Source organism: Tamandua tetradactyla, chromosome 6 (genome assembly GCF_023851605.1).
Source record: "Tamandua tetradactyla isolate mTamTet1 chromosome 6, mTamTet1.pri, whole genome shotgun sequence".
Taxonomy (NCBI): domain Eukaryota; kingdom Metazoa; phylum Chordata; class Mammalia; order Pilosa; family Myrmecophagidae; genus Tamandua; species Tamandua tetradactyla.
Genome location: NC_135332.1, coordinates 143,942,758 through 143,967,964, shown reverse-complemented (window position 1 = coordinate 143,967,964; position 25,207 = coordinate 143,942,758). Strand labels below are relative to the sequence as shown.

Sequence of the window (25,207 nt, the reverse complement as noted above, 5' to 3'; positions counted from 1 at the left end):
AGTTAGAAATAGGGTAAGATAATGGATAATTGGAGCTGAAGGGATACAGACTGTGCAACAGGACTAGATACAAAAACTTAAAAATGGACAGCACAATACTACCTAATTGCAATGTAATTATGTTAAAACACTGAATGAAGCTGCATCTGAGGTATAGTTTTTTGTTTGTTTGTTTGTTTTTATACATATTTTTTGTATTTTGTATTTTTATTTTTTCTCTATATTATCATTTTATTTCTTTTTCTGTTGTCTTGCTATTTCTTTTTCTAAATTGATGCAAATGTATTAAGAAATGATGATCATACATTTATGTGATGATATTAAGAATTACTGATTGCATATGTAGAATGGAATGATTTCTAATTGTTGTGTTAGTTAATTTTTTTTAATTAATAAAAAAAAAGGAGAAAATATGTCTAATGTGATCTAGCTAAGGAGATTTCCAGGCAAAGTGTAGATGCTGCTTCATGGCTTCTAATTGCTCTCTACATTAAAATGTGAGAGAAGAGATATCTAAACCCCGAGAAGGACAATTAAGTCAAAATAAGCCAGGACTTGCCAGTTTTGTAAATTCCCAGCCTTGCCAGATGACCAATGGTGCTAAAATTAAGAAATGGCTTCCAGGCAAAAATCAAATCGAGGACACAGCCCAGAAAGATAATTTAAAGGTGAACCTAAGGGTGTGGCTGTAACATCCTTTGTTAAGACCTCAGAAAGATCTAAATTGGCGAATTGTTACAGAGAGAACTATTACAACAGAGAACTATTACAACAACAGAACTCTTAAGATACTTAAGTGTGATGTGCCTGTGTCAGTAGATTCCCAAAGTAAAGAAGGGATTCATTTATTTATTTTGGAGAAATTTGGGGTTGTGATTTTCTCTAATGCAATGAACTTCAATAAGACTCACAGGACACCCACACGATTGTTAAAAGAATTATACTGGGAGAAACACTGCCAGCTAAGATTGAAAGGGATAAAGAGGGTACAAAATGAAAAGAAGCCTTTGAACCTCAAAATCTACTGAGAAGACTACATAGTACAAACAAGACTACCTTTCATGGAAAAGGATGGATGACTCAGAGGATGGAATCCAGAACCCAGAATCATGGAAAATTATTGCTAGGCAGGAGTAGTTAGGAATATTAATCAAAGATCTTTCAATATTTATTTAGTTGGATTTCAGAATTTCTATGGACCAGTTGCTCCTGTGTGTCTTCTGTTTTCTCCTTTTACGTATGGGACTGCCTAAAGTAGTTACTCTATGTCTGTTCCAGCTTATTGCTCTGCACTATTCTTTTGAGCTCCAGACTCTTGTATCCATTTTCCTACTCAACATGACCACTTGGGTATCTGGTTAGGAAGGAAAAACAGAGGGAAAGGAATCTTTGGTCACAGAGAACTGAGTATTTTATTAGGCATTTTATAAATGTCATTTCAGGGAAGAATCACAATGATTTCTTCATTTTGTAGAAGAACAAAGTAAAGCTACAATAAAATAGAAAACTGTCCAATCTTACACAGTCAACAAATCCTTGAGTGAGGAGGGAAACCCAGGTATAGATGGCTTCAAATGTGCGCCTTTTCTAGTATATCACCCCTCCATTCAAAGACAGTTTGGGTGGGGCAAAAATTGCAACTGAGATTTACCACTCAAAGGTAACCACTGCTAACATTTTGACATATATCCTTCCAGTGTTTTTCTATACATTTGTTCTTACATTAAAATCATACTACATATATAGAATTTTTTATATTCTGATTTCTGACAACATGATATGGTTAGCACTTTCTGTTCTACTTTGCTAGTTGCTGGAATGCAATCTACCAGAAATGGAATGGCCTTTAAAAAGAGTAATTTAATAAGTTGCTAGTTTACTGTTCTAAGGCCGAGAAAATGTCCCATTGAAAACAAGTCTATAGAAATGTCCAATCTAAGGCATCTAGGGAAAGATATCTGCGTTCAAGAAGACTGATGAAATTCAGGGTTTCTCTCTCAATGGAAGGGCACATGGCGAACACAGTCAGGGTTCCTCTCTCATCTGGAAGGGCACATGGTGAACACAGCATGATCTGCTAGCTTCTTCTCCTGGCTTCCAGTTTCATAAAGCTCCACGGGAGGCATTTTCCTTCTTCATCTCCAAAGGCTGCTGGCTGGTGGACTCTGCTTCTCGCGGCTATGTCATTCTGCTCTGCTCTCTATGAATCTCTCATTCTCCAAAATGTTTCCTTTTTTATAGGACTTCAGAAACTAATCAAGACCCACCCAAGTGGGTGGAGACACATCTCTACCTAATCCAGTTTAACAACCACTCTTGACTAAATCACATCTCCAGGGAGATGATCTAATTATAGTTTCAAACATACAATACTGAATAGGGATTAGAAGAAACGGCTGCCTTCACAAAATGGGATTAGGATTAAAACATGGCTTTTCTAGGGTACATACATCATTTTAAACCAGCACAGATATCTTAGCTCAAGAAGGCTAATGAAGTTAAGGGTCTCTCTCTCAAGTGAGAAGGCACATGGTGAACAGGATCAGGGTTTCTGTCTTGACTAGAAGGGCTCCTGGCAAACACAGCATCATCTGCTAGCTTTCTCTCCTGGCTTACCTTCATGAAGCTCCTTAGAGGCATTTTCCTTCTTCATTTCCAAAGGTCACTTACTGATGGACTCTCTGCTTCTTGTGGTTATGTCGTTCTTCATTCTCTAAATCTCCTGCTTTCCCCAGAATGTTTCCTCTTTTATAGGATTTCAGTAAACTAATCAAGACCCACCCAAATGGGTGGAGACACGCCTCCACGAATCCAGTTTAAGAACCACTCCTGCTTAAATCACATCTCCAGGGAGATGATCTAATTACAGTTTCAAACATACAATACTGAATAGGGATTAAAAGAAATGGCTGACTTTACAAATGGGATTTGTATTAAAACATGGCTTTTCTAGGGTACACACATCCTTTCAACCAGCACACTTTCTCTTCTGTGTATAAATTAAAAGGTTCCATAATAGCACATCTTACACCTATATCAGATTTTACTTGACTATTTTCTTAAAACTGAACGTTTGGCATTTTTACTTTTCTGCTATTATAAATAAAACTGTGATGAACTTTTTAAAATATAAATCTTTGTTTTAATTTGGATGATTTCCTGAGACAAAATTACTACTATGAGATTTACTGAGTCAAAGGAATTAATCATTTTAACAAATTCAATACTTTTTTTCACCAAATTGATTTCTTAAAAAAGCAATACCAATTCCATTTGCATTTTCAGTGTTTAAGAGTGTCTACTCATTACCTTTCTAAACAAAATTTAACATGCCTGCAATGTGCCATAAAACTGTATAGGAGAACCTTTGAATAACTGTCAGTTTGAACAGTTTTGCCTACAAAGAATATTTTATTGCTTGCTTAAGTCTGCTTTTCAAATTCTTAAATTGTGACTATGGCAACAAGTAATGTGCTCTTTCTCTAGACATATTTGTGCATAAGCATTATATACATGGATTTGGAAAGAGTGGTAAATGAATAAGAATTACAGTCCAGTTACTGAAATTGGTAACTGGCTGAAATTACCATAAAATGGGTAGATACTCAAAACCAGCTGCTTTCCCCTTAAGAAGAGGAAAAATGATCAGACCTCATTCAAGACATTTTGACATCCAAAAAGACGATCTGGGGAACTTTCCGTCTATACACTGATCAGACCTAGAACAAGTACAATAAAAATATTTTATTGTTATTTGGTGAGTATAGATTCATCATACTAGAGTTAGATTTAAATTATTATCTATTATGTCTCAATAATTTCTGATACATCTCACCAAGCTTCCAAGTAATAAGAAGTTCCTGTTAGGTCTGAGAGAGAATGATTTAAAACCAAATCATACTGAATTTTGTCAACTACAAGACCTTAGATGGGGTTGAGAAACTATGGCTATGAGTCAAATTTGGCACACCACCTATTTTGGTATAGTCTGAGTTATGTATGCTTTTTTCCCCCACATTTTTAAATGGTTGGAAAAAAATAAAAGAAGAAAAATGTTTTGTGATGTGTAAAAAATTATAGGAAATTCAAATTTCATTGAATAAGAAGAAAATTTTATTGGAACGCAACCATGCTCTTTTGTTTATGTGTTACCTATGGCTGCTTTGGCGCTATAATGGCAGAGCTGAATAACCATAACATTGACTGTTAGGCCCTGAAAGTCTGAAATATTTATTATGTGACCCTTGATAGAAAAAGTTTGCCAACACCTTCTTTAAAGCAACTTAAGATTTATATTTTGGCCACTAAATCTGATTACTTTAAAGAATATTTCCAGACACTCTTGTGCTCCTCAAAATTAATTCTTACTTTGTTACCTTTTGCATTTTTCAAATAGCTGCCATTTTTTATGAGCTTATGAAACTTTCTATTATATCCATTTTGGAAAATTTGTTTATTTTTTCTTCTATAGCTTTATCTAGAGTCCATTTCTACCATACTTGATGGCTGGGTTACTAAAAGTCATTGGTAGTTAAAAAAAAGTCTGCAGTTCTGAAACAATTATGCATAATTCATAAATTGTGTATATCAGGGGTAAGAACAAATGTAAATCCTTACATAAAATGCAGAAGCATTCCTATTGCAAATTATTTTATTAACTATTAGGACCCTATTAACCAGAAAAGGAAGTTAACCTGAACAGCCTATACACAAATCCTGCTAGTTGGTGCAGGTATCATATCCAGTCTGGTTGATAAAACAAAGCTTCCCTCGACTTTGTGCTGCACACACTGGCCACATTCTGAGATAAGAGTCTATAAACTCATATTTCCAGTCTCCAGATTCAGCCTTGGATAAGGGGAAGTACTTCTTTGAAAAACAATTCCTCAAGGATTATTGTCATCCAACCTGATCTGAAGTCTATCGAACTGGAATATTTTAGAACTCTTTGTGGTGACATATATGACTTGGCACAGCTGAATATGTTCAATTATTCCAGAGGAAATAGTTTTATTCTTCCTTTGTTTAAGCAAGAATTTGTTGTGGGATAAGTGATTATGCCTCACAACACATGTTAGAAACTATAAGGAGAGTTTATGACTTTTCAATTCTAAAAGGTTTCTCAGCTTTGCCTTTCTGGAACTGGTTATGTCCATGTTTCTTTCCACCTTGGTAGGACTTACTGTTCTTAGCAACCTCTTGTGTGGTTCTAAGATATCTTGACCTCTTTGAAACCTTTCCAGGTGTCATTGCCACTTTTCTGATCTCTACATTCTTTAGTGGAGTTAAGTTCTATGAACTTCAGAAATTCTCCCTGAGACTATGAATTGACTAACACCCAACGTAGGATCAACATGCAGACACAAATGTTTCTAAAACCAAGCCTGCTGGGCAACACAAGATATGACTTGGAGTCTGGAGAAAAGAACATTTTGCTCAGTTGTGTATCCCTGACTACCTTCTGGTTAGTTTTTTTCTGATCCTCCGATGTAACCTTTTATTAGGGTATGGCAGAATCTGCAAAGCTCTAGGCCCCTTAAGACCTCCAGCTTCAGAGAGTCCGAAAACATACTTCCTTTGGCTTATGTATATGTGGTAAAGAGACTGTTCACTTTTCTAAGAATTTAATCTAAAATTTAGCCTAAGGAAGATTATAATAACTGCAGCTCATTTTACAATTTGCATCCAATGGACGAGGCTACTAAAAAAAAAAGTTTAACAATTATCTCTCTTATGTGTCCTGTGTGTCATTAAAACGTTTTTACTGTTTTTGGTAATATATATTAGTCTTTGCAAGGGTTCATACATGGACTAAAAATCCTGTATTAGTCTAGCTTTAGATGGAACATTATGCCGTAATTTCTCAGCCCTTCTCTTAAAATCTCACAGCTTGGCTACTCTAACAGACAAGCATGCTGCCAAAATCTAGTGGAGTCAATGTTGAAGAAATAAGAGTGTGTTGAGATGTGGATTTAAATCCCAACTCTACTGCTATCTAGCTTAGAAATGCCATTTGTTTCCTTATCTACAAAATATGCATGAACAATAATATAAACCACATAGGGGTGTTACGAAAGTAAAACTAGTAACAAATGTAAAAAGGTTTTGAAAAAGTACAAAAGAATATAAATATGAGAGGTGTAAAGGTGACAATAGTAATCCATTTTTCTTTCCTGTTGATCTCCTCCCCACCCAGAAACTATGCGCATAACGTGAAGACTACTGCTCTTCCACACTCCTGAGTCAGCTGTTGTTACAAAATGTCACACTTTGCATTCAGGCTCCAGTATTTATGGAGTCTTGGGGTCACTGAGAGTGATGCTAGTCTATGCATCTTAAAGTGACTATGAGGGAACTGGGCTCCCTCTGCTTTGCTTTTTATTGGCTAAGTTCTGCAGCTTTCTGCATGAATTCAGAAACAGACAGACAACAACAAAGAAAAAAGTCCCAAATGTCCTTTAACTATGATACAAAGGGCAAACAACTTATAAACTCTCTAACATGGAAATTTCTCAAGAGGAAGATTAGAAAATAAGGGCATATGATTCACCCTAAAAATATTCACATGCACTATCATATCACGTGAAAAATATTTGTAAGAACTTTTATTCAAAAATGATTTATGTAGTTTTAATATTCTGTCATATTAATCTGAATTAAACTAATATATTTAAATAAGAAGTATTGTAGCGTAGTTACTTACTTTTCCAAATTTTATACCAATAGCATGTCAGTGTAATGAAAAAGCAAGTCAGAAATCAGAATTTAGCTACTGGGAAAAAAAAAAAAAAGGAAGACGGAGCCTGAGGGAATAACATGTTTTAAAGCTGGTCTATAGACCAGATGGGAAAACTTGTTCTCTAATCTAATGACTTTCTTTTAATCACAAGCAGACAGTAGTTTCCTTATTATTCAGTTTTAGAAATACATTATTCTTGAGAGTACTTCCTAGGATTTCTTTTATTCATGTAAGACCACATCTTTGTGTTTAATTTATCCTTATATTATCCCTGCAGAGCATATCCCTATAATTATTCCCATTTAAAGTGACAGGAAAATGAATTATACTACTTGGAAAACAGACAATCTTTAGTATGCCTTTCCCAGTGCTCCCTTGGGCATATTTTGTCATTGTGCTCACTTCCCTTCAGATTATATATGCACTCTTGGAGGGCCACGAATGACTCACCTGTCTTCGAATTGTCAGTGCTCAGCATGTGACTGGCACAGAGTATGTATACAAAAATCTGAATAAATGAATGAATAACAGTACTCTACACACAAAGCTTAAGTGTTTCAAACACTGCTCTAGCGCTTTATAAATATTAACTCATTTATCCTCACAACCCTTCTGAAGTAAGTACAATTATTACCCCCTTCTTTCATATGAGAAAACTGAAGCACAGACAGGAAAGCAAGGTTACCCAGGGCCAGTATCCAAACCTATATTCTAGAGTCCGATCTCTGAATCGCCACACCACACTGTCCCACAGCACCCAGGCTAAACCAGAAAAAGTCCCATTCCAAGAGACCTGAGAGCACCACGATCCTGTGTCTCAACATTGTTGGGCAGCTTTATTGTATAGTTCCTTGGGAAACACAGGCGCACAAATACGGAATAAATGAATCCCCAACACTAACAAATGCTGTGTTCATAAGGCTGTTTCTCAAATACCTGTGGGGATTTGTGAGAGCGCCAGCTGTACTGGTGACTATGGAGACTCGCCAGCAGAATATTTTCATCAGTATCCACCTGGCCAAACCGCAGTGTCTCCTGTGTGTCATTACAGATCACAAAATGGCTGAAAACCAACTCCTCTACCTCAGGGCATTTGTTCTGAAAGAAAAGAATCCGAAACCCAACATGCATCAGATTAATTGCAAGATGTTTGGCAGCTGTCTACCCAGTGGCGAATGTTATAACACAGAAACACTAAAAGATCTGTTGTCATTAGCTCTGGTATACAAAGTATTCTATACTTCCAGGATAAGCACAAAAAATGCCTTAAAGAGATCTTAAATGGTCCAAGAATGTGTTTTGATTTATACTTCTGCAAAATAAATCATACACACAGAAGACTAAAAGAACAATGAGATCCCTTAAACTTTTAACGTTTCTTAAAGTGAATTAACATGGGCTAAAAAGAATGCTGTACTGAGTAGTGCACGTTTTTGAGTATAGTACTGGGGGCTAGAATTACCATGTTCCTGGCCTTCTAAACTTGACAATCAAGACCAATTACCAAAGCCACAGCTTGTGCCCTACAGAAAGTAAGGATTATTTAGGTAATACATCCTCAGATCCCTTAAGGGGGAGGGTAGACATATGTGTGTGTGTATAAATCTGCTCAGGGAAAGATGTAAATAAGACCATAACTTTCCCTCTATTGTTAAGAGGCTAAATACACAAAACCGATCAATGCCAAAGTTAAGGTGCATTTTTCAAGAGAAATAATGTCAGTTAAAAAACAGTTATCGGTATCTATTTCAGTTAACAGTCATCAATCAGCTAATGTCCTTCATTAATCAGCTAATGCGTAGTGAACTAATTAATACATGCCTGTGTTGATACCTTCTTTTTCAACTTAAAATGTCTCCACTGGTCATTGTTACATCAAAACATTGGCAAAGTGATAGAGTATGCTTGTGCATACTCTTTTATCACTCTGGTTAGGTTATGACTTAAAAATAATAAATATACTTTTGGTAAACTTAAAAAGCTACATAAATAACTGACTTGAGAACACAAGAAAAAAAATCCTAATTAGCTAATCAATTTGCAGACAAATATTATTTTCAGGAAATAATATGCAATTGATGCTTCTCCATTTGGCCTTTACTTCCTGGCTGTGGATCTAAATACTGTCAAAATGCAGTGGGCCATGGTGACTCAGCAGGCAGAGTTCTCACTTGCCATGCTGGAGACCCAGGTTCAATTCCCAGTGCCTGCCCATGCCCCCCCAAAATAAATAAATAAAATAAATAAATATTGTCAAAATGCCACACTTGATCATTTGTCATTTTACTGAGAGGAAGGGGGATGAGTAAAAGGAGATTCTATTCAGGGGCACAGTGATTCAAGTGATCATGAGGCCTGATTGAATGAACATACCTGGAATACTGGACCAAAAGTAGCCTAGAGAAGAAACTGGAACAGAGTTATCTCGGGAAACAGAATCTACCCCTAACTCATTCACAAGGCCCCCAAAGTATGTGGATAGTGCTATACGGATGCAGTCATTCAAGAGGCCCTAAAATATCTTGCTCTTCCAGAAGCCCTTGGGGACCTCTAAGCCCTTTCTCTATCACCTGTCTATTCTCACTGAACCTCTCTAATCCCACAAAGTTGAACTTTGTTTATGAACTACATTAATCACCAAAAGACTCCCTGGTTAAGTGAGACCACAGCAATTACAGCCAACAATAATCTATTATCTACCACAAAACTCTCTGCTATAACTTTTACTAGCTATGATTTCAAAACCTGTCTGCTATAGTCACATATATTTAGGAGCTGTAACTGATATTTCTAAATTCTGAGATACTGAGCTATTTGCATATAACCTGGTTGTTCCCTGAAACTTGGGATATTTATGTGACACCGAGACTCAGAGTAAGAGCACTGAAGCTCTATGAAAGACAGCAGTGCCCCATTCAGCAACTGGTAAAAAACTTGAAAAAGTGATGAGGCTTCTTCTAGAGATATGAATAAATTTGATCTGGATGGGACTAAGGTAGATCAGAATTCTGGGTAAAGGATGATATGGCCCATGTTTTCAAACTTCAACCTCTGTGCAAGACCAAAGGGGGAGATGTTTATTTGGTGCAAAATTTATATTTTGGGTAGCACATTATCTAATCTAACTTGTATGGTCAATTTTACTTGAACACCATAATTATATGGAATCTTGAATAGGGCATGAGATTCTGCATCCCTTTTTAGTTTATAGTGTATTGGAGTGGCTAGAGGGAAGTACCTGAAACTTTTGAGCTGTGTTCCAGTAGCCTAGATTCTTGAAGAAGACTATAACTATATAGCTTTTACAATGTGACTGTGTGATTGTGAAAACCTTGTGTCTGATGCTCCTTTTAGCTACCTTGTCAACAGATGAGTAGAACATATGGAATAAAAATAAATAATAGGGGGAAATGTTAAAATAAATTTAGTTTGAAATGCTAGTGATCAAGGAAAGGGAGGGTGAGGGGTATGGTATGTAAAATTTGTTTTTCTATTTTTATTTTCCTGTTGTCATTTCTTTTTCTGAATTGTTGCAAATGTTCTAAGAAATGATCATGATGATGAATATGCAACTATGCAATGATATTGTGGATTACTGATTATATATGTAGAACGGAATGAGCATATATTAAGAATGTGTTTCTTTCTTGTAATTTTTTTTAATTAATAAAAAATTTTAAAAAACTGAAAAAAGTAACAGTAAGGATAAAAAATAAATAAATAATAGGGGACATAAAGGGCAAAAATTGAATTGATTGAAATAGTCTAGGTCAATGAGAGAAGGGGTAAGGGGTATGGGATGGATGAGTTCTTTTTTTTTTCTTTTTCTGGGGTGATGCAAATGTTCTAAAAATAATCACGGTGAAGAATACACAACTATGCGATGATATTGTGAGCCACTGATTGTATAATATGGTTGGACTGTATGTGCGTGGATATTTACTAATAAAAATATTAAAAAAAAAACAACTTGACTGCTCTAGGGTTTTAGATTCCTGCTTGATCTGGCCCTTGCCCATGTCTCCAGCTGCATCTGGGGCCCCTCTCCATTTGTTCCCTCCAGCCTTTTTTAGCTACCCCAACACTACACTGGCCTCCTTTCAATTCATCCAACATGGCACACTCCTTGCTTCACTGTCTTTCCTCTGCTTGGACCTTGCTTCCTCCACCTCTTTGCTTGACTAACTTCCCTTTCTTTTTGATTTTCAGGTTCCTGTCTAAAAGTCACTTTTTCCAAGGAACTCAACCTACACAAGGTTAGGTCCTCCTATTTCATGCTCACATAACACTTTATATTTCACCTTCAGATCATTTAACCTTACCGTAACTAATTAATTATTGGTTTGATGATGGCTTCATTATTGTCTCCCTTATCAGAACCTATGTTGCATGTGGGCAGGAACTATGCCTGTCTTATTTTTAACTTGATCTCTGGTACCCAGCACAGTGCCTGGCATATACATTCACTGAGCATTTGTGAAAAGAATAAATGAGTAAATTTAATTTTTAAATTTAAATTTTTAAAATTATAAGTGTAACATACGCTTACTGCAGGAATTTTAGAATATAAGAAAGTACAGATTAAGAAAAAAAAATACCTCTAATTTTACCACTTAGCACTACTGTTAACATTCTGGTGAATTTTCTTCCAAAAAAATTTTCTCTTCAGAGTGTCCTGTCTCTTCCTATTCTAGTCTATCCTATCTAATTCTATCTTATCTATTTATTTATAAACTAATCAAACTGGAATCATAGTGTATAACAGTTTTGCATGATGAGAATTTCCCACTTAGCATTATATAATGAATATAAACTACTTTCCTTGTAAATATTTTTCTCTTCTGTAAGTCCAAGAGTACAAACATGAAGAAAAGGATGTGATTACAAACTTCCACTTAGGAAATTCAGTTTTCACAATGAATTGGGATCAATTTGCTGGTAACAGAGAAATTAAGTCACCAGATGGGGCTTGAATATAAAGAAAAGCATATTACTTTTCTCATCTCTAAAAACTGACCTTTAATTAATGATGAGGGTTTTAGGAAAAAATGTAAATTAAAGAACATGAGGGGAGTGTTTACATTTTTCTTAAGAATACTCAAAGTTTTCAGGGAATTGTTTCTCTATTGCTCCTTCATTTGTGGAGTTCATTATAACCGTAATAAGTTGAAGCATTTCTTGGTATGCTTTAAATTCTGGAACATTATAAAAAGTTCATACACATTTTATGTGACATCATATAGGAAGAAGATCAGAACTTTTACTGAGATTTGTAATTAAAAGATGGCTTATTTATATTTAAGATTCATGTTGGAGAACTGTACAGTCATTTGCATTAAACAGATATCAACTTGGTATAAAAGAGGACATGAGTGTGATCTTAATTTAAAAAAATCCTTTTTAAATACTACTTTGTTCAAATCTTGGAATGTGACATAGAATTATAAAACAAACTACAAGTGGTATTTTGGACCCTTAATCGGGTTTCACAAAACATTCATCATTTACAAAAGAGAAAAAAAAATCTACATCCAGAGAAATCAGACTTTTGAAGACTTCTGTTAATCCTGAACTCATGACCTAAAGGTGGAAGGCTAAATTGTTTCATGCTTCAACTGTCTGGGCCATCCACATGATAAAAATGACTTGGCTCCGATATGAATCCAATACAATGTGGAGAACTCAAATAACTTATCCTACTTATTAAATTCACATGTCTCATTAGCAACAATTATATTGTACATGAGTATTGTACACACAATAAAATCCAAGCTTGGGAAGCTAAACTTCCCCTCTAAAGGGTATAAAACACATTCAGAACATCTTAGAAACAATGAACTTAATAACCCTCTATAAAGCCCATTTCAATGTCAAATGCCCTATAATTTCAAAGTAGTACATTTTTTTGTATTTATTTTAGAATACAGAGGGTTAGATGCCTACCACATTAAAACTTGGTGGCAAGTACCCTTGACATGGGAGGAAACAAGAAAATTACAGCAACAATTACAGAAGTATATCCTCTTGTGGCTCATGTTAACATTGCCAAATCCCTGTATAAATCAGAACCAACTATTCATAGAATGTACCTGTCAGCAATATGCTATGTGACATATGGCTCTACTTAATCAAATATACAATTCAGTTTTTTTTTAAACTCAGAATAGTCCTTCAAGGCACTGTGTTAGTTGGTCAGTCATTCACACTCTGATGTGGTTTAAAACATTTAAATATTTATGCACCATATTTTATTTGTATGTATAGCTGTGTCTGAGATTATTTTTACCCTGGAAGGAAACTGGTATTTCTGAAGGCCATTCTGCAGTAGTTCTACACATGAGTCCTTTTATAATGGCTCTGATACCAAGACAAAAATATCCCGGGTTTAAATGCTCTATCAATGAATCTTTTATATATTCTAGGCTTCTTTTTTATTATATGCATTGTTTAAAATATGACAAAAAAACAGAAATTGGAGCCATGGAGGATTTTTTCACATTGCTATTTGAACCAGCTGCAAAGATTTAGATCACACTAGCTCTTATTTTACGCATGTCCTTTGCAACAAGAAAACCATGGAATGCCCTTAAAAAAGAACTTTAAAATATAAAACAGATGTGTTATCTTCTTTGCTTTTGCTATTGTAGTGCCATGTTTGGTAATTAATTCCTTAGTCTTGTATAGGTCTTCATGCATATAAAGAAAACAGTTTACTCCCATAAAAATTCTTAAGGTACAGAATTTATGCCCCTGCACCCCCACCACTCTCCACCCCAGGCCCTACAAGAGGTCAGCATAGGATGAAGGACCATTTTTCTCGCGGGGCCAGCTCCACACAAGTGTGTGTAACAGATATAATGTGGAGAAATGTCTCAGCTTAAACAACACAAACTTAATGGAATTACAAAGTTACACTGAAAATCAGTAACGGAAGCAGAAGTGATTTGTCTTTAAATTGCTGGGCATATTATTGTCCAAACAGTCTGTGAAATTACTTTCAGGTTAGAGGAAGTAGACAGGCTCCCAATTTCAAATATGCCATTCAGCATAGACTTCTATTTTATCTCTTTTAGATATGGCTAATTTCTGACAACAGATGAAAGTGAAATATCATTAAAGTAATCAAGAGTATGTTTAACTGATCCAAAAAATCTGTTATCTAATGCTTTTTAGTGAATCAAAAAGGCAGAATGATAATGGGGGAAAGACTAAGACTAAAATGTGCTTATATATTTGATCTCAGTGCTTGTTTTTATTTGAAAACCTTTGGAATAACTATTATCAGAAAGGTTCACACAGGCTCTTCTTTTCTGCAATGGATGCCTAGACAATTTGATACATAGCTAAGATGAAGCTTTGGCAAACTAAAGCCACAATACTTGGAAAAAATTTCTGGGAATATGTTACTTTCCACACAGATGTGGTACATTAGTCACAAAAATGTGGGCATGGTCTTCAATGCATGTGTAGAGAACCCATATTCTCCAAAGTTAAAAAAAGCAAAAACAAAAAAAATTGTATTATTCTGCCAAAACAGAGGAGGTCCCAGATATTATGGTGCCCATCAAATTCTTCATTCTCTCATATTTTTGTTTGTGTTTAACTTATTATTGGAAGTGAGAACATACAGTATCCAATAAAAGATCATACATGGACTAACTGTAAACTATTCTGGAATGTACATACCTGTTGCCAAGCTTGTATTGCAGTGTTTAGAGAATGAACTACATGCTGCCCAAAGTTTACAAATATAGAGTCAACTGTCATGGTGCATTCAAGCAGTTTCTCTATGGCATCACTGGAAACTGCAATCTGTCCAAAGATGCCAAAGGGTTTCACTACACTTTGCATTGTAACATTTCTACACTCTAGAAGTTTACAGTCTGCTTGAGCTGAAAACTGGATCTCCTGATGAATGGGACCATTATTCCATTGTCGAAGATATATATGTGGTTCTCTGAAGGAAACAATCATGTATTCCAGTTCAGACGGCACATTTTTATCAGAAATAAATGGCTGTAGGTACTGTGGTGGAGCTATTGAGAAACAAACAAGAAAAAAAAGCAATTAAAATGAGCTAATACATCATGGAAAAAATAAGTGAGATAGCATTTAAATTATTCATTTTTTAATTTTTGAGTTCAGTATTTGATGTTTAATAAATTAAACATTCTTTTAAAGATATTACACTTTTAATTACTCTTTGATATTTGCAAACAAATCTCTGTTTTGCTCAATTAGTAGGTCTCAAACATCTAATGCAATATTCACTTTCAGTGACAAAATTTGTTCACAGAAGACAACAAATAAAGAGAAGGTAAATATCTAAAGGAGATTTGTATAGAATTGCCCTGTATCTACTAATGAAATCTCAAAAACAAAAACAAAAACACCTTAAAGAGAGTTAGGTTCAAGTCCATTTTTGCTGAAAAGGCAAGATGCTTAACAGCAGCTGTGTTTATCTGATCTGTTTTTTTCCCAATACATGGAGGTTGAAAAACCTACACCTGGAATCAAAACGTATTTACTAGAAAAGGTTTGGTAGTAGAAAATATAATGCTTGAGAAATATTTACTCAATTAACATTAGCAAACTTATGAAAGGTTACTGTTGGTATGTAGGAAAATTTAATCTTCTTCCTTTTCAAACTTGTAAAAATGCTACTTCTTTGTATTATTTGAGAATTTGCCCATCTTTTGCAGCAAGTATTTGTGCTTTTGAAATCAGGCAATATCAAGTACTTTTGGAATCTACTTACCATTAATGTAATGGCTCAGGGTACTAAACAAAAACAGATGTATTTCTTTCAAAAAATCATAACTGGAATAATGGTAAAATTTTTTTGTAATTTCACTGAAAATTCTCATTAGAAAGCTATATAGACTTAGTACATCACAAGGGTTCCATGCACTAGAGTAACAGAATTTCTAGAAACCTACAACCTCCAGATGGGTTCCTGGTCCAGATAAGTCCGGAAACCTAGCCCAGCCTCTCTAGAACATCAGATAGTTCCATCTCCCTATCCCGTATTAGTGACAGATCCTGCCAAAATGAAAAATTTAGAATTGCCATAGCCCAACACCCTTAAAGAGAGGGATGGAAAGATCAAAGGTGATGGCGGACTTAGATAGGATTTAACAAATCAATATGAATGCTGAATCATTAAATTGATACCTCTGTTAGTCTCCAGTATTTTAGAGCAGCTAGAAGTAAAAACCTAAAATTGTGAAATTGTAACCCATGTTAAACTCTGAAATATGTCCTACAAATAATTGTGGTGCTGTGCTTTGAAACGTACAGCTTTTTTGTATATATGTTATTTTTTGGAAAAAAGGTCTATTCTGATGATAAAAAAAATATTTAAGCCCTCTAGCCTCCTATAATCTAGAGCAGCTAGAAGAAAAAAATATGAGAGGATCGTATAGTAGCCCATGACAAACTCTGGGATCTGTCCTATAACTACTTTTTGAAGAGTGCTTTGAAAACTATTGCTTTTTTATTTCTTTACTTTGTATGTATGTTATACTACACAATACAAAAAAAGATGGAAAAAAAAGACTTAGTACATTTCAAATGTGTCAGCTCAATCCCATTGGTAACTTACATAATAAATCCCTAAGCTGATTCAAAAGTGATGGGGACACCAGTAGTACCAAACTGACTTCAACTAAAATTTCCAGTTCTCACTGTTCATAGGTAATGAACATGACCTCTAAATGATTAGCAATTACAGCACTGTGAAATATCACTAACACTGTAATACATAGAATAGAAATCCTTTAGGCCATTATACTTTCTGAAAATAAATTATTTGGGTAAGAGTTGTTGAACTGTGTCTTGAGAACAACTAAGATAAAACAGTAAGTATTAGGAGAACAGTATTTTGATATTAAAATAAAGAGTACCTGTGCCCAACTGATCAAGGTGATGACAAAGACAGAACTCCAGGTGAGCAAATTGGAAAGATATGCCAAGAGATGGGACAAGCCATGGGGTAAAACAGGAGTCGACTCTGGTACAGGCAGCCAAGGCTGTTGGAGTTACAAGTTGATCACAAGTGCTTTGGGAACCAGATTCACTTGCAGAACTACAGGAGATGATAAAAGAAGTTCAGCAACCTAAATTTCCCAGTTCAAATAAAATGTCTTTCTATAAGCACCCCAAATCCTGTAGTCAATATGTTATCGTAAAATCTTCAGTATTTAGTCACATAAATTAATTATTTTTAAAAATTAAGCTCATATTAACTATTCTCTAAGAATTTTTGGCAGAAAACTTTCAAAGCATTCATTAACTCTCAGTCTATGTTGACCTACTTCCAAACCAATTTTCCTATATCCCCATCTCACAGAAACTAATATGAAAACAAATTGTCTACAACTTCAGACCAAAACTCTCTTGCTCAAAAAATCCAATACTTTCAGTGTTATCATAAATGTTTCACTTCTTTTTTACTGCTCCAAACTGTGCATACACAAATCCCCACATGAGTCCGTCAATATTTCTCATTAAAGATAATGAATACTACACTAGTGCTATAAAAGACAAAACTATGTCTAAGAGAATGAGAGCCCTACAGACAATATCAAAGCATGGATCCCATCCTTTTAACACCAGTAAAATCTGGTTAAAATGAACAGGGAAGGAAGCCATAGGAGGGAAGAGGTTTGTACACAGTGGCTGTTGGTGTGCATGAAAAACATGCTGCTCAGATTGTATTCATACTAGTAATAGTATAAAAGTTGGGGATGGGGAGGAGGGATGGTGTATCCTGTTAACTGTGGATCACTGAACAGGTGATCCTCACTGCCTTTCATCCTATTCTTCCCAAATCTGAAATTCACTCCAAGGACCTATAGAACAAACATTGTGATGTGAAGTACCCTAGGGAAAATTATGATACTAGAAATGGAGGAAATAAACCCTTGGCTTTCAAAGAACTCAGTGTTACTGATGATATACGATATGTAGACCTTTGGAAACATTACAAAACAGAACCACTACTCAGGAACAAGGAAGTTGGAAGCACTGCTAGAGAAGAAATACAAGAGGAACTCATAATGGAGTGGGGTAGATCATGTGAGATCTGAGAGATATGAATCTTCAGCTAAGTTTTAAAAGAGGTGGTAAAAAAAAAAAGGCAAGTGAAAATGAAAGCTAGGAACATTCTGATATTGAGTGTTTAACCTCTAGGAGTTTACAGTGTAGTTATATGATAGGACTTACTGCAGTGTTAGTAAATTTTGTTGCACATAAAGAAAGCAGAAACTCAGAAAGTATGTTACTAAATGCTATGAACAAAAATATAGCTAAGTATATTCTTAAAACATCTATAAATGGTTGGAACCCTAACAAAATTTGACTTTGTAGGAATTTATCTATGGATTTACAAATAAAAGATTTCATCAGCAAGGTAAAATTAAAACTTGTATTCATTCAGAAAGAACAAAATGTATTAGTTGTACATGTGTTTTACAAATTTGAACTCCCTCCTCTGCACTACTTTAAGAAGTTGTTGGACATAGGGTAGAATGTTAGTCAAAATATTATTAAAAATTCAGGAGAGACTTCTATAAGATCAGTTTTAAAACACTAAATGCACAATCTAAGGTGTTTGTATGAAGCATTTCTCGTCAACTACAATTTTTGACACACTGATATTTTCTAAGATTTAGTTTGCTGTTTTTTGAGGATAAGAAGATACTATAACACATTTTTAAAATGTGGCTAAAACATCATAAGTGTTTGCCACAATCTTTATGACAAATTAATTTTTCACTTTTCCTAAAATAAATCCACAACTCAATGGGTAGATATATTTTTAGACATATATAGCAATGCCTGTATCATAAAATCATACTGAAGTGGTCAGCAATTTTTTTTATACTTGAAATCTTGATGAATATGGTTACTAGGATAATTTATATTCAAAATATTTGGCTTTTATTTAGAAATTGGAGTCATATCATAGTTAAACATAGTTAAACACAAGTTAATATGGTACATGTATTGAATATACTTTATATTTTTAAACAGTAAAATTACGGTATGTCTATACTCTTGGTTTAATTTGGTTATCATTATATACTATAAAAACAGCATGTACATGTTTGCCTTATATGTAGGGATTAAAAATATCTATTATAGAATAAATAGTCAAAAGTGGATGAAATGACTCTATTAGCATCAGCACCTACATTTGTTTAAACTTTCTTAATTAGGTAAAATAATGGACTTGGATCTGATTCAGATATCAAAAGAAAAAGCATAATATATGAGATGTATAAACAGAAATACAGAGGAAAATTTCAAAATACATAACTCAAAACCTGTAAATTTATATTTTACCACTTCCTTCTTCCTCTAAACAGTCGAAACAGGTCAACTTCATGACCAGTGGGAGTGTTCACAGAATTCCATGGTGCTGCTCACTTCTAACATGCTGAAGAATGGCTCTTAGAAGACCTCTTGAGTAATAATAAATAGAACTCACAATCCAGTAGTTCAAATATCCGTAAATTCAGAAGGAAACCCAAATTTTTATAATCTACAAAACTGGGGTAGTAATAGTGGAAGACATGAGAGGGGTTATACATATCTATGTTATCATTTTAGCCAATGGGTTACTTATGAACTGGCCCAGGTGATCTGCACAAGGGTATTAATTCTTTAAACAAGGAATGTTTTAATAAGTCTAGATTTAGACTGATCCCAGGGATCAATCTTAATGGTACTGTGGAGGTCCAAGCATAATCCCTAAAGATTCAACCCTGAATATCATTCTGGTGTAACCCCCTCTAACACTGCAGGCAACCAGCAATGATCTGATTTGATTGATGAAGCTCAGATCTTCTTTCTGGATTACTCTGTGTTAACAACAGTTTTCTAATATAGCACAGAGATTAAACAGAATTGACTGGGGTGAGAGAACTTAAGTATTTGCACTGCTATACATTTAATGAAATTTTCGGCAAGTTACTTAATCTGGCTAAATCTCCATTTTCTCATCTATAAAATGCAGTTAGTAATTGAACCTACTTTTTTGAGATATAACATATAAACCACTTAGTAGAGTAAATAGCACTAGGTAGAAAAAACTCATCCTTGTTTTTTCCCTGCTGACAAAACAGGGTATTTTACTGGTTACTTCACTTAACATTCATTTTTGGTGATTATCGCTACGCTCCCTGAGAGGAATCTCACAATGTCTCACTGGCTTTCACTTCAATGTGGCTTTGGCTCTCAACACTGTTTCATATAAACTCACTCCTACCCACTACAATATTATCGATTTATCCATCCTGGAAGAGTACTATAAGGATGAGAGAGGACAAGAAGTATGTTCTCTCTACAACTGGAGCCATTGTTTTTCAAACTTTTTTATCCTAACCCCAAATAGGAAATATATTTTACTGCAACATTTTTATACACATATAAAACTGAAAGGAAAAAAAAAAAGTCTCCTGGAATTATCACATACACTGATATTTTCTATTTCATTCTATCTTATTTTATTAAAAAAAAAAAATCCTGGTTGTAACCTGCTAAATTGATTTTATGACTCCTAATGAGTTGCAACCTGTTTTGAAAAATAGCCTTAAAGGGCTCTCAGGTAAACAGCACCTTTAAAAAAAATAGAATAACCTCCTAAGTTTCAGAAAATAAGCAATATGACATAAAGACCTCTTTAAAACCATCAGCCTAGAACCTTAGGTGAGACCTGAGGGACACTGAGTACTTTGGGGAATGTGTATGAAGATGCAAGAACTCTATGGAGGGTTCTTTATATAGAGAGTTCGATCATCAAAGACAAATAGCAAAAGACCTTAAGGACACAGGGAAGAAATAAAAGCATTCCTTCCACCAGGGGAGAGAAGATAAATCCTCAGGTTTGCCCTAGGAAAGAATAAAGGAAAAGGCTCTTCTGCATAAATTCTGGATATTGTTATTATATTACTAGAAATATAGGTGACAAAGCAGCTTCTAATATCAAGACTTATGTCTAAATGGCTTATGAAACACAAAGGATTAAAAAAAAAAAGTGCTACTCAACAAATCCAGGTACATCTGAAAGTGCATGTCCAGGGAATGAAATGGAGGAAAACAGTCTCTGGAGATCAAAGTTATCTTCCGGCAGAAGAGCATTAAACCAGACAAAAATAAGTGATTCAAGGTTTGACTATCAGTACTCTTTCTCTGACATATCCACCACTATATACGCAAGAATCAAGTTTTCTAGGAAATGAAAAGTAGCTCTTCCTCACACACACACACACAAACACACAAACACTGTGGATCACTGCCTCAGAGACAATTATGAGTGAATGATGATTTCTTCTAGGGGATCTTGGGGGAATATAGGAGGAAAAACATATGTACATATTTGGCATATCCAAAGATGAAAGTATGCCAAAAACCTCACCAAAGTTTCAGTTTGCATCACTTGAGAAAAGAGCTGCACAACCTTAATCCATGTCTATTTCTAGGATATCTACCGCCATTAATCAGCAGTTTAGGAGGATGAATCAAAATTCCTTGTAAACAATCTGCTCTCACATGTTTTAAGAAGATGACTATGCAATATGGACAACAAACCGACAAAGATTTGGCATGGGTGAACAGAGTTTTGTATTACCATCAAACAGTTTGCAACAAAGTTAACTGGACAGATATATCATGATCTGCAAAGTTACTGTATCACATGGCAAATCCTGTAATTTGGTTGACTTTGCATGGTTAAAATAAGTATTCTGGAGTCAGACACTTAGGGTCGAGAGTTAGAGAGGGGGGAAAAGCTTTTTTTATCCATCAGTAGACACCTGATTAATATCAAACCCAGGGAACATGGTAGGGTGGCAAAAAACTGGTCAAGGGGTAAGAAACTGCGAATAGTATGTGCTGGATATTTTCTATTTGCTATCCAGCTCTACTTTCCATCCTTCTCCACCCTCCTGAGCTTTATGGGCTGTATCTCCAGGATACTTTTTCTCTAGGTTGTGATTGGGTTAAACCAATGAGACGTAGTACATAACGAGAGATTGGACAGGAGGAGGAGAGGGAAGTGAAGTATATATTCCCCCTGGTCCTTCTTAGCCAGATCTCTGTCAGTCAGCTATGTCCCTCTACTAGAAGCAGCAGCTATACTCCAGAGTTTTACTAAAGGTCTTATCATCTCTCCCCTACAGGCCTTGGAGTAGGGCAGTTTCCCACTGTTCCTTGCCTCAGGTTACTGCACCATCCCTTAATTCTGCCCACACTTTTGTAAATAGTCCTTTCATTAAACTCAAGTCACTCAATTTGAACACGCCATCTGTTTCCTGACCAGATCTGACTGATAAAGGAGTTAGGCAATGTGTATGTGCAAATACATACATGATGGTATTAAAGATAAAATAGCTGAAATGGGTAGTCTGACTAGGGTTTAAGATACACCTCTTGCCTTTTGTCCTGTGCACAGCAAATAGAAGGAGGGGGCTTCCAAATGTCAATACTATTGTGGAAACTTGGAGGTCAACATTTTACTCTACTTCAAATTCCACCTCAAAAATTATAGCCATTACCAGAATCATTCATTTTCATATGATCAAACTAACCATTAGCTGAAGACAGTAGAATGCAATTATTATAAATAATAAGGGATAGAATTAAAGACAATATAGCTATATGGTATATATAGACCAGGGTTTAAGAGATTGAATCTCCAGTTTCTAGTCCTTTGTTCTGAAGGCTCCCTGCCAGTCCTTAGCCTTAAAGTCTCAGCTTAAAAACTACTTTTTTTTAGAAAACCAGACAGGATATCCCAAATCTGGGTTAGATACTTTCCCCAGGTTTCTATAACACTCACTCTGTGCTTACTTTGTGATAATTCTCATTACAATCGTGCATCCCCCACATTGTTCCTTGAGGGCCGGAGAAATGTCAGTTGTATGCATTTTGTGTCCCAGTATCTACTCAGTATCTGTCAAATATGTGTTGAATGAATCAATGTGAATAAAGTGCAAGACTCCTCAGGAATTTGAGAGAATGAAAGGTCTATCATTAAAGAAGTAGGAATAATTTAAAAAGTAGAAAATTTCTTTACCTGTATAATGTAACTCATGAGCAGGTCATGAAATCAATTCAGAAGATTACAACCAGCTTCTTCTTTTTTAAATAAAATTGGATAGAATGAACTAGAAAATATCAGCCTGTGTCATAATTTCAGGAAAACTTTGGGATTAATAGCTGGGAAAATTCTTTGGTTCCTTTGGTACAAATAACTACTAGAGAAACCATCAATCACTGAACTTAAACTTCCTCTCAAAAAAAAAAGAAAAATCCAATTTTGTGTCAGTTACCACCATTTCAAAGTGAGAAACATACTCATTCTCTTCAATTTTTGACTCTCCTATATATCTTTTCTGTTTTTTTCTTACCACGACTGTGTTGTTTGTTTTATGCTTGAAGTGCATTTGCAGTTTTTCCTATTCAACTTGGATTTTAACAATCAATGATAGTACCACTTTTTTTCTAAGTATTAGAAACTATCAGATTTACTATCAATTTTAATTTAATCAGCATATTTTGGATCCTAAAATATAAATCATTAATAAAGAGTTGGTATTTGGACATACTCTAAATGCCTGTTGAATCTCTCAATTTGATGTAGATCCTTAATAATTAATTATTCTTTGCCACTGTAATTATCACTAAGCTAAGTGGGCCCATCCAATTAATGAATTATTAAGATCACAATTGCTCATATTTTAATGATAATAGGGATAAGATACAGCTCAAAGTCTTACCAAAATCTAGTAAGATCTGTATTGCTGCCTGCCCCCGTCTATGGCTAGTTTTCCTAATGAAAAAGGAAATATCATTGTCCCATGAATGTAAAGTGTGAGCATGACAGCTCATAGCCAGGGATATAGGTATATTTGGAGGACATGTCTTTAAATTATAATGGCCCTGTGTAGACAGTACATAGAGATGGAAAAAAGAATCTCGATAAAAAGGATAGCCTGAGGGAAACAATTCCCAGAGATTCAAAGAATGATGAATTCAAAACATCTGGGTGTTTCAAACAGAAAGACTCAAAGAAGACATTTATGTATTATGGCCCAAGAAAGAATAAATCACTAAGTACATATTTCATAAATGCATAGAAGTAAACTTCAACTGCATTCTCTTTGTGAATAAATTTAAGCTATGCGCTTCTATAGGTCTATCTATTTTGTCTTTTTTCTTTTTGCATGGGCAGGCACCAGATCTATCTATTTTTTATTCTGCTCTATTCCCTACCTTGTTCTCAGAATATTGTGGAAACTAGTAAATCCAGAGTAGAATTTAGCCTCTAACAGTGGCTTGCAAAAGAACAGTGAAGTGACATGTACTAAAACAAAGTCTCTTGCACAGATATATGTTTCTGAGGAGAAGACAATACTAACTAGGTAATACACACACTCTCTAGATGCACTCCTTGAAGCTACCTGTAAAGAAAAAAAGGCAACAGTACATAAAGATATATATGTCCAAGGATGTTTACGGAAAAGAAAATAAATGGCCCTTGATGGAGGAATGGATGAATAAATTATGTTATACACTTTTCCTGGACTATTATATAGCCAATTAAAAAGAATTAATTTAAGTAGGATCAGCTTCCTGGGAAAGTTTTCACAATTTATTTTGATTGAGAAAAACAAGACGGAGAAAAGAGTATATAATGTGACCCCACTTATGTGAAGTAAAAAACTTCAAAACAGTCTACATATGTATGTGTGCACTAAGCCAGGTGGGCCCATCCAACTAATGAATTATGTTTGCATGTGCTAATATGACTATGTAGGAAAATAATTGAAAAATAGTACTATACATTTTTGGAGGGTGACGGAGATGTAGGAGGATGTGCTTTCCAGAAGTAGGACTGAAGAACAGGTTGCTGAACTCATTTTTTTCTAACACAAGTCAACTGATATGTAAAGCAGGCAAACAACGGAAATGAGGACAACCTAGCCCTTTCTGTCACTAATTAGATATCCTTTAGGAGGTGTGGAACAGGGAGTTATGGGGTGATGATTCAAAATATCTGAAATCCTTTGGGTATAATTTTTAAGTTTTCCTAATAACTGGAATTCCATTTACTTCTCTTTTAATGCTCTAGGGTTATTACTGTACATACTGATTACTATATTATTAAAAGTAGATTGAGTATATATAGGCTTTTTCCACTATATATTTTTTGTTCGGGATGACTGGACTTTTTGTGTGTGTGTGTATTTTTTCTTCTTATTTAGAAACACGTTCTTGGTGAGGGCCCACAGGGCTGTATTGTAAGTGAAATAGAGGATTTTTAGTAACAGATTTTGAAATATCAGTTTTTGTCTTTATTTCTGGTTCTCATCTACAGATCTACATTTCACAGATAGAGTTGTTCCATAGCCAAGACACAGATAAGCAAGGATGACTTGATGATGGTTTCCTAGTACAATA

The 25,207-nt window shown here is 34.9% G+C and overlaps 1 protein-coding gene across 7 annotated transcripts in view; it reads right to left on the bottom strand.

Moving 5' to 3' along the window:
• The window catches only part of VPS13B (vacuolar protein sorting 13 homolog B), a 1,000,970-nt gene that overhangs the window by 97,657 nt on the left and 878,106 nt on the right, over nt 1-25,207 (bottom strand). For 6 of the 7 annotated variants that reach the window (XM_077167321.1, XM_077167322.1, XM_077167317.1 and 3 more), the window contains 3 exons: nt 16,645-16,826; nt 14,426-14,775; nt 7,676-7,837 (listed from right to left, as the gene is read on the bottom strand). In XM_077167321.1, coding sequence (XP_077023436.1) covers nt 7,676-7,837; nt 14,426-14,775; nt 16,645-16,826 — 694 coding nt within the window. Of the gene's footprint in view, nt 1-3,265; nt 3,720-7,675; nt 7,838-14,425; nt 14,776-16,644; nt 16,827-25,207 lie in introns of those variants that run through there. The other variant, XM_077167324.1, reaches the window with a different exon arrangement.